The 10,966-nt window shown below is 37.8% G+C and overlaps 1 protein-coding gene across 6 annotated transcripts in view; it reads right to left on the bottom strand.

Moving 5' to 3' along the window:
• The window catches only part of SNX27 (sorting nexin family member 27), a 51,213-nt gene that overhangs the window by 26,455 nt on the left and 13,792 nt on the right, over positions 1 to 10,966 (bottom strand). For 5 of the 6 annotated variants that reach the window (XM_006095282.2, XM_023759176.1, XM_023759175.1 and 2 more), the window contains exon 2: positions 5,925 to 6,156. The exons of the other annotated variant lie outside the window; for it this stretch is intronic. In XM_006095282.2, coding sequence (XP_006095344.1) covers positions 5,925 to 6,156 — 232 coding nt within the window. The remainder of the gene's footprint in view (positions 1 to 5,924; positions 6,157 to 10,966) is intronic. 6 annotated transcript variants of the gene reach the window in all.

The raw sequence follows: 10,966 nt of genomic DNA, 5'->3' as shown, positions 1-10,966 counted from the left end.
CTGTGCACCGAAGGGTCACTGGTTCAATTCCCAGTGAAGAGCACATACCTGGGTTACAGGTTATATCCCTGGTCCTAATCAGGGACACATGTGGGAGGCAACCAATTGATATGTCTCTTTCACATGGATGTTTCCCCCCCTCTTTTCCTCTCCCTCCCTCCCACACACTCTCTCTAAAAAATCAATGGAAAAGGTATCCTCTGATGAGGATTAACAAAACAAACAGAAAAAGAATTAATCACTGAGAATGTATAGCCTAAGCCTTTCCTTCAAGTTCAAGAAGAACCTTTTCCATGTTTCTGTGATTTAGGAAGCATGAATTAAATGCAAAAATAAAATAATTTATTCATTCACACCCCCCCCAACTCTCCCCCTATGATACCTCCCCAATTAAAAGCAAAGCCTCTAATCACTATCAAATAGCATGCAGGAATGTGTATGATCCTAATCAATGTGTTTTCTTCCTGTGATTATCACTCAAATTTGTAACTGATTGTAATGAATCCTACATATTACCAAGTATTGTCATCACAGCTCTCTAAAGTACAATGCATTCTGCTCGTGCAGCCCACTGGAATCCTCCTCACTTCACCCTGCACTTTAAGTGCCGCTGAGGAGTGAGTGGCATAAGTTCGGTCTAAGAAGGCTGGGCAGTTTCAGGGTTTCTCAGTGAGTTGCTTTGGGAAAGGGCCATGCCCCACACTTTCCAGGGAACCTCACAGGAGAGCCAATAGAAATACCACCTTTCCCCAATCTCTAGCAGACCCAATCTCTGAGCTTCACAGGCTCCACCTGCCTGAGTACTAGGGGCTACACCCTGCTGAGGTCGGAGAAAATCTGGAACAGACTCAGACCTGTGGCTCCAGGGCAAGGAAAAATACCATCTTCCCATAAGTCTGATCGTCACTCCCCATCATGTGAAATCAGTAACTCCATCCGGATTATTCCAGAGGCTCTTTCCGGGACTAGCCTTTTCAGTGTCTAAGCCTGGCAGATGGCCAGCAGGGAGAGACAAGCAGAGACAGAACCTTGGGACATTTGCTGACCTGCCCCTGGGCCCCCTGCTGGTGCAGCCAAGCCCCGCAGAGGCATTCACATACTGTGGATCCCGTGTAGCTGAGGACAAGTTGCCAGGAGGCCAGGAACCTGCAGACCAAATGGCCGACTTTGGACAGCATCAGAGCAGGATCCAACACACTTCACTTTTTTCTTTATTTTTATTTTATTTTTTTGCTATTTCTCTTCCCTTTTTTTCCTTAATATTTCATATTTCTCTCTTTCCTTTTCTAATTCTGTTTTCTTCCCTTTTTGTTTTTTAGAATTATCCCCTGGTTTTCTTTTCCTAATCTTTTCTTCCTTTTTTTTCTTCTTTCCCTTCATATATTTTCTTATCTTATTCTTTTTTCTTTTGACTTTTATTGTATTTTTTTTCTTTTCTTATTCTTTTTGTTGCTGCTGTTGGTTTATTGTTTTTGTCTTGTTTTTTTGTTTGTTTTTTTTGGCTTGGCCTTGTCTTGTTTTATTCAGCACAACAAACTGCATGATGTGGTCAGAGTTGAGCCTCACAGTAAGTCTTAGGGTTGATCCCACACAAAAATGGGCCAACAGCAATTAAGACCCAATTACAACAGGAGGGCCCACTAAATCCAGACAAGGGACATTCCTAGAGCATCCAGCTCAGGAAATCAAGAAGACTGTGCCACTGGGTCCTGTAGGACACTTATTACATAAGGACACCCCACAAAGACTAGGAGGCACAGCATTTCTATCTAATACATAGAAACAAACCCAAAGAGAGAGCAAAAATTGGGAGACAAAGAAACAACCCCCAAATGAAAGAAAAGGAGGAATCTACATAAAAAGAGCTAAATGAAATGGAGGGCAAGCAATTTATCAGATACAGAGTTCAAAGTAATGGTTATAAGGATGTTCAAAAAAGTAAGAACTATAAGGAAACTTTAGTGAGAACCACAACAGTATGAAAAGGGAAATAGAAACCATGAATAAGAACCAGTCAGAAATGAAAAATACGATATCTGACATCAAGAATACACTAGAAGGAATTAACAGTAGATTGAATGAAGCACAAGATTGAATCAGTGGGTGTTTAAGTCTACCTTGGGATGCAAAGTAGACTTAAACACCCAATGAGAGCAACAAAAAAGAAACAAAAAGCAGGAGGATAGTTTAAGGGAACTTTGGGACACCATGAAACATAATAACATCCACATCATGGGTGTACAAGAAGGAGAAGAAAGTGAGCAAAGAATAGCAAATACCTCAGTTGTAGGCTTGATTCCCTGGTCCTGGTCAGGACACGTGTAGGAGGCAACCATCAATGTGTCTCTCTCACATCGATGTCTCTCTCTCTCTCTCTCTTTCTCTCCCCACCCCCCTTCCATTGTCTCTTTAAAAAAAACCAATGGGAAAAAATATCCTCAGGAGAAGATTAACAAAAAAAAAAAGAATCATAGACCTAACCATAAGAATGAAAACTATGATGCAGCCACTTTGGAAAACCGTCTGGCATTTCCTCGAAAGGTTAAATGTAAGACTTACCATATGACCCAGCAATTCTACTCCTAAATATATATCTAAGAGAAATAAAAACAGATATCCACACAAAAATATGTACACACAAGCTCATAGAAGAATCATTCATAATGGCCAAAAAGTAGACAACCCAAATGTTCATCATCTGACAAACAGATAAATCAAATATGGCATATCCATACAATGGAAGTTTATCTGGCTGATACAAAGCTACAACATAGATAAACCTTGAAAACACATCTGATTTCATCTATATGAAATGTCTAGAACAGGCAATTCTATATAGACAAAAAGTAGATTAGCAGTTACCTAGGGCTGGTGGGAATGGGAGGTATGAAGAATGATGGCTAAATGGTATGGAGTTTCTTTTTTAGGTGATAAAAATGTTCTAAAATTGACTGTGGTTATGGTTGCACAACTCTGTGAACATACTAAGAACTACTGAACTGTACAATTAAAATGGGTGAATTTATGATATGTGAATCATACTTCAATAAAGTTATTACAAAAACAGAGGTAAAACTATAAAACTTTTATTAAAAAAAAAAAAGATTTGTGCCCCTGGGTTAAGCAAACTTCTTAGAATGCAAAAAGCATTATCTATAAATGAAAATACCTTATCAACTGGACAAACTGACAAAATTTAAAATCTATGTTCTTTGAAAGACACTATTAAAAATGAAATAAAAAGGCAAGCCACAGACTGGGTGAAATATTTCACAAAACATCTACCTGCCTGATAAAAGACTTATGTTCAAAATACATAAAGAACTCTTACAACAAAAAATAAGACAACCCAATATTTCAAATTCCTGGTCAGAGCACATGCCCGGGTTGCAGGCTTAATCCCTAGTGGGGGACATGCAGGAGGCAGACAATTAATATTTCTTTCTCTCTCCCTCTGCCTTCTTCTGTCTCTAAAATCAATAAAAACATATTTAAAATAAATCTGGGCAAAGGACCTGAATAGACACTTCTCTAAAGAGGACACAGAGCCAATAGACATATGAAAAAATGCTCAACATCATTAATCATAAGAGAGATGCAAATTAAATTACAATGAGATATCACTGCACACCTGCCAGAATGACTATCATCAATAAATCAAACAACAAGTGCTGAGAAGATATGGAGTAAAGGGAACCCTAGTGCACTATTGGTGGCAATGCAGACTGGTACAGCTACTGTGGGAAACACTATGGAATTTCCTCAAAAAATTAAAAATGGAACTGCCTTTTGACCCAGTGATCCCATTTCTGGAAATATATCCTAAGAATCTCAAAACGCCAATCAGGAAGAATGTATGCACCTCTATGTTCATCACAGTGTTACTTACAACAGCCAAGATCTGGAAACAGTCCAAGTGCCCAACAGTAGATGAGTGGATAAAAAAGCTGTGGAATACTACACAGCTGTAAAAAGGAAGGAACTCACCTTTTGTGACAGATATGGGGATTATAATGCTAAGCAAAATAAGCCAGCCAGAGAAAAACAAATACCATATCTCACTTATATGTGGAATCTAATGAACAAAATAAAATGACGAACAAAATAGTACCAGAGTCATGGATACATGGTACAGTCTGATAGATGCCAGAAGGGAGGTAGGTGAGGCAGACGTGATGAAAGAAGGTGAAGAGAATAGCCAAAAAACATATATGCATATCCATGAACACAGACAACAGTGTGGTTAAGGACAGAGAGAGGGGAGGGTGGGGTCTGGGTGGAGGAGGCAAAGAAGGAAAAATGGGAGATATATGTAATAATGTCAACAATAAAAATTTTAAAAATAAAACAATTAGTAATATCCATCTTTTTCTGAAATCTACAGAGGTTCCCAAAGTCTTTATTAATTCCCAAAAGGGTCTCAACATCCAAACTGCTCTACCTTAGAACCTGACCTTGATTTCTACTTTCTATGATTCAAAGTATAGCACTTGTAAAACCCAAAACTCTAAATTTTGTGTGTATGCTTCTGAGAATACATAGAGCAGACTGGCATAAAATCCATGTGCTATCACCTCCAGCTAAATTGCAGATTAGTCAAACATTTGATCCTTCTGAACTTTTCTAGCTTCCTTGTTCTTCTCATCTCCCCCCTAAAGAGAATGTACCATAAATATCTAGTGGTCCATTCCTATACAGGGGACAAATCTCAGTGTCAGAGATGGCAACTTTAGTTAGCAGGTTAGCTTTAAATACATGCAGTCTGTTTATATCTAACAGTATTCATTGCCTTTTTTTTAAATCCTCACCTGAAGATATATTTTTACTGATTTTTAGAGAGGAAGGGAGAGAGAAAGAGAGAAGCATCAATGTAAGAAACATCTATCGGTTGGCCCCCCTATAAGCCTCGACAGGGGATTGAACCTGCAACCTAGGCATGTGCCCAGACAGGATTCGAACCTGAACTTTTTTATGTATGGGACGACGTTCCAATCAACTGAGCCACTCAGCCAGGGCATTTTTTTTACAAAGGCAAATAAAGCATCCTGCAACCAAAAGAAAAATTAGGTAGACTGGGCTATCAGTGGCAATTAGGTTTTGAAGAACAAAGGCATTCAGGAAAGGGACTGGCATATGTCACCCAGAATTCAAGATGGGCTTCCTGCATATCTACAACAGCAACAGAATAGAAATGGATAAAATAACTCGCATGAATTGCATTCAGAATATAATTAGGACCTTGGGAAAAACCAGAGTTAATCATTCACACAGCTATCTCCAAAGAAAATGAAAAAGAACAAGGTCTGAAGAGAAACAGGGCATTTGTAGGTTCTGAAGTCGACAAACTGAATTACCCAAATATTCTGGAGTATACCACTTTTTAAAATTAATCTTACTCTATAGCTCTACAGAGTCAACAGTGAAAGGTATGGCAACCAATGAAAAACCAAACAAACAAAACTTAAAACTGAAGGGAATGAAATTCAATTATGCTTATGCAGAAATAGGACTCGCCCTGGTTGGGTAGTTCAGTTAGTTAGGGCGTTGTCTCAATAGACCAAGATTGTGGGTTCAATCCCGAGTCAGGACACATAAAAGAAGCAAGCAATAAATGCATAAAAAGTGGCACAACAAATTGATATATTGATATTTCTCTCCCTATTACCCTTCCCCTCTCTAAAAATCAATAACTTTTTTAGAAAGTAAAAAAACAAAAAGAACTATAGGATTCTTCATTACTATAGCTCACCCCCTGCACAATAAATCAAGTTTAGTGTCTTTGATTTATGTGTAAACCCACCTTCCTGGTAGGCAAACTGACCTGTTGTAGTCACTTATTCTAGTGCTCTAATATATGTCATAAATGATAAGATTAGGGGAAACAAAAGCTAGATGTTTGAGGGTCGAACTGGGCTGACACTCACCACAAACTTTTCACCATTCTGCTCCACATGTTTGTATGTGGGGACCGATATGGGCACTGCTTGCTTTTCTGTGTAATCATAAAATGATTGTCCCAACGAGTCGTCACTGGGATCTAGGTTATCTGCCTCATGAGGAGGTACAGATAACACTGTCAAGATCAATTCCTTCTCGCCTGCTCGGATCAGGTCCACCACCTGCTTGTGTGTTGCCCCCTCAACATTCACGCCGTTCCTAAGGGGAAAAAGGGAAAAAGACAATCCCATAAACCAGAAGGGTCCAAACACTTTGTATCTCCACCCTCCTGCCCCCACTCCAGTGTCACGCAGAATGAACTATAAAATCAAAAGATTAATGTGGTTCCAGACAAGCTGTTTCTATTTTTATAGATCATAATGTGCTTAAGGCTGGGGGTGGGGGAATGGAAACAGGTGAGAGAACCTACCCTTCCTCTATGCCAGAATCCCACACACAGCTTCAGGAAAACAAATGGGAAGGAGGGGGAAGCTGAGGAGAAAACAAAGCTTTTAAAGCTTGAGAGTCCGATATCCTCGTCCTAACTAATCATGTATATGACACAAAGTGGCTTTTAATAATCCTGCCATTTGAACTGTATTTTGTCCGTTTTAAATATCCTAGAAATTCTGTTGAAAGGAATTTTCCACAAAATGCATTCCCTTAATTTGTAAAGATTCAAAAAGTATGGCTTAAGATAATTCTTTTACATTTATATCTGATTTCCCCCCATATCTTCAAATTAGTCAACTTTATTTTCCTTTATGACAAGTTTCATTACCTTGGGACTTAAATGGTTTATATCTTCACATACATTAGTTTTTTAAAAGGCAATGCAATAATCCCTCTAAAGTTAAATTATCTGATCTAACTTCTTTTGTTCTCACAATCATTTCTCTTTATCTCTCTTAGAATTCTATCTACTAATTTTCTGCTCTGTGCTAGCTCACTTAAACCCCTGTGATCTTAGTTCACACTAAAAAATATACATCTAAGGCTATAGAGTAAATCAACCTACTCATTCTCCTTCCTATTTCTCTGTTTAAAATGGCTGAAACCAGGAAAAGTATGAGGTTTGGAAGAACAATAATTTCGTCAAGAAAGATGCTGAGTCTCACAAAACTCACTCAGCAAACCGAACTACCTTCCCAGAATGCTGACCCAGCCTGCTGTCTCAGCAAAAACCACTAGGCAGCTGGCGGGCCCAGAAGTTCCCTCCATGGCTCTCCCAAGAGAGTTCAGAAATACATACCTGGCCTTTAGTCAATTTGATAGAATCTTATCTACCCTTTAAACTTTTTCAGTCCTGTTCCAAACCATTACAATTTTACCTTCCTGAAAATGATGCTAAGTTTAGTAATAAGTGTTCTACAAACTTTTCAATCACTGGCATTGTCTCTGTCAGAATCTGGTATCCGAAACATCCATTTATATAAACAGAACAGACAGAAGATCACCCAGCTAGCCTCCTTCCTTATGTTGGGTTTAACAATCTAGCTAGTAAAATTCAGCACTCTTGACATTGCACAACCTAAATAACTTACACACACACACACACACACACACACACAAACACACACACCAGTAATTTTACAACTAGCTAGCTCTCCAAGAAAATAAAGAGTCCCTTCCTCTGATGGAAATTTGGACTTTTAAAATTCAGGTCAGATCAGACTAATGACCAGGTAAAAATGGTCACCTCTGATCAGAGAGCGGGATAAAATAAAAAGAAAACGGGCTTTGGAGCTAGATCTACAAATCCCAACTCTGCCTTTTTTATGATCAGAATTGGTCTTGATCAAGTTACTTAACCGTTTTTAGTGTTGCTTGCCGCATCTGTAAAATGGGGACAATAATAAGTCCTTAACAGCGTTGCTGTGAGAATTAACGCTTAATAAAATGTAACTTGCCTGAACACTTATATCAGAAGGTATAAAAAGGAAAGAAGTACTATGTACCTGTTGGTTATGAAGAGATTTTGGTTAAAGAAGAAACGGAAACCTAAATAAAGTTAGGGATTGGCAAAAGATTTCATCTAAACCTTTGGCCTTAGTAGAAGTTCTGAGAAAATGTTTTGCTGGTAGAATAAAATTGAAAAAACAAAAGTTGGAAATCAATATAGAGAAGTTCATCTATCCCTAGGAATCTTATCTAGTTCACAATACCCTTGTTAGTTAAAAAAAAAAAAAAGTGGGGAACACTAATACTTTGAGATGGAACAAACTACCATGGATACTAAAACAAGACTTTTATATTAATGCAATTTTATGAGCTGCATATTTGTGGGGGGGAAAAGTTTAAGAATTGATGCTCAAATCTTACTTTTCAGCTCCTTAATTTTTTCTGTTAAAGGATTTTTAATTTGTGGTACTCTGTTGATAGGCTTGGGGGTCAGTGAACACCTACAAAATTTGTATGTAAAATTGTATTTGTGTGCATATACAATATTTTTTCCCTGGGGAGGGCCCCACAGCTTTCATCAGCTTCAAAAAGGAGAATGTAATCTCCAGAAACGTTGAAAACTATTGCTTCCAATGCACCTCCACCCATTCAGTTTTCAAGTTAGAATACACTGCTCCTTGGGTCACTCACAGAAACAAGCCCCCAAAATCATCACAAAAACGTAAGTGAAGCTTACTTCAAGAGCAGCCAAGGGAGCAAGGGAGCTTGCTTAGATTTCACTTCTTAGTAAGACCACGCTTCAAATTGGCTATAATCCCAAAAACCACTTTTAAAAAGGAAAAAAAAAAACCAACAACAACAAAGAAAAGACTACCACTGTCACATTCCTAACACACTTGCTAGTATTTATTTGGTGCAGCTAAAGAAGGAATGCTGTATATTCCATGATTTAATATACAAAGCTGGAAATTCTTTCATTCTTCAGAGAATGAAATGAAGTCAGTAAAAACCCCAGGATGTCTGATTTCATAAAGGGCCCTCCCTCCTCAAGAATTAAGAGGCCTTCAGAGTCATAAAAATGTTTATATGACATCCTCTTTTTCCACAAGAATGCTACTACACCAGGCTCAAACTAGGTGGGGCCCAATGAACAATTCTGAAGGCATAAATGAATGTAAGCTAGAAATTCTGCAGTAAAGGGAATTTTCAGCAACACAGACTTCTGGTTCAAAGCATAGGTTTTGGAGTCAGACTGACTAGTGTACCATTTAACAGATAAGACATTATTCAATCTCACTAATCCTCGATTTCTAATCCATAAAATGGGGTTAATAATACCTAGAGCTATGTTGTGAGAACTAAAATGCAATGAAGCTAGAACATGGTAAACACTTCATAAATAGTAGCTATTCATGTGATAGCATTTGTATCAGTTGTGCAAGCAAGTTGGTAGTATTTTGGCCTCCTAATAATACAAGCCACTAATTTCCCTTGCTTTTCTTCTGTCTTTGCAACATAATCTAGTTGAAATTCATTTGAAAATAAATCATTGAGCTGTCAACCAATGATAATGGGATCATAAGATCATCACCTTCATATGACATCAAAGAACCACTAAATCCTACACCACACAAAAGTAGCTACTGGCCAGTAAGTTCTACCCATCTATGCTTCTTCCACAAAGAAAGGCAATAGCTTAAACATACTACCAAAAATTTTCAACAGATAAGTGATTAAACAAACATAGCAAAATGTTCATTGTAGAATAGGTGGTAGGTATGCAAATATTCATTGTGCAATTCCTTCAAGTTTCCTGTATGTTTGAAATTTTTCATAAAATGTGGGGAGGGAGAGAAAGCTACCAAAAACCTCCAACAATCCAACAAAATTTTATTTCCTTAGGCAACTAGATGATACTCAATTTACTGTGTCTTCAGCACTATAAAGATACACTTGACAATTTTAATAAAATTCTCCTCTTTTTCTCTTTATCCTCACCTGAGGGTATGTTTTTATTGATTTTAGAAAGAGAGGAAGGGAGAGAGGGAGTGAGAAAGAGAGAGCGAGAGGGCGAGAGAGAGAGAGAGAGAGAGAGAGAGAGAGATCAGCTGCCTCCAGCACACCCTGACTGGGGATTGAACCTGCAACCTTTTTTTTTTTTTTTTTTTTTTTTTTTCGGTGTACAGCATGATGCTCCAACCAACCAAGCCACCTGGGCAGGACAACATTCTCTTCATTTTTTACGTAAGACCAAAATTTGGCCCCATTAGAAAAGCTTTCAGCTAGCTAATGGGAGTGGCTTTCAATAAGACTTTTATTCAACTAAAGTTAGCCAGCTGAGGAAATTGCAAAACTAATATAAACACTCCCAGAAACAGGAAAAAGCTCTAAATAGTCAGGATTTGTTTTTGTACAGTGCTTGTACAGGAAACTGTATATAATGAAACTAGACATGGATGGAATATGACAGAGCCGATCATTACATGTACCATAAGAAGGAGCCATGCTAAGTGGTAAGCAAATATTATTTTGACTCCTTGTGACATTCAAGAAATTAATTAAAGGATAATTAGTCCCTCAGAGGCAGCCTATAAAAAATATGACAATGAATTCTTATAACTGCAAATAATTAAGATGTACTTTTCGATTTCGTAGATTAAAACACAATGACTACATATCCATAAGAACAGTTCAAATAAAAAAGAGTGACAAAGCCAAGTTTTGCTAAGGGTGTGGAAGAACTGAAATTCTCCTACATTGCTGATGGGAGCATAAAGCAAAACAACCTAGCAGTTTCTTATAATGCTAAACATACATTTACCATATGACCCAACAATTCCATTCCTAAGTATTTACCCCAGAAAAATGAAAACATGTCCACACAAACAATTGTAGTTGAATGTTCAGTGGAGCTTTAGTCATAATAGTCCAAAACTGAAAACAGTCAAATGTCTATCAAGAGGTGAACGCATAAACAAACTGTGGCATAGTCATGCAATAAAAAGACCAAACTACCAATAGCGACAACAACATGAATGAATCTTAAAACACACGGAGCAAAAGAAGTGAAACAGAAAATAGTCTAATTGACATGGAAAACAGTAGGGAGGTTCCTCAAAAAATTTAA

Source organism: Myotis lucifugus, unplaced genomic scaffold (assembly GCF_000147115.1).
Source record: "Myotis lucifugus unplaced genomic scaffold, Myoluc2.0 scaffold_151, whole genome shotgun sequence".
Taxonomy (NCBI): domain Eukaryota; kingdom Metazoa; phylum Chordata; class Mammalia; order Chiroptera; family Vespertilionidae; genus Myotis; species Myotis lucifugus.
The sequence above is the reverse complement of the archived record's forward strand: the minus strand, read 5'-3'. Positions and strand labels throughout refer to the sequence as shown.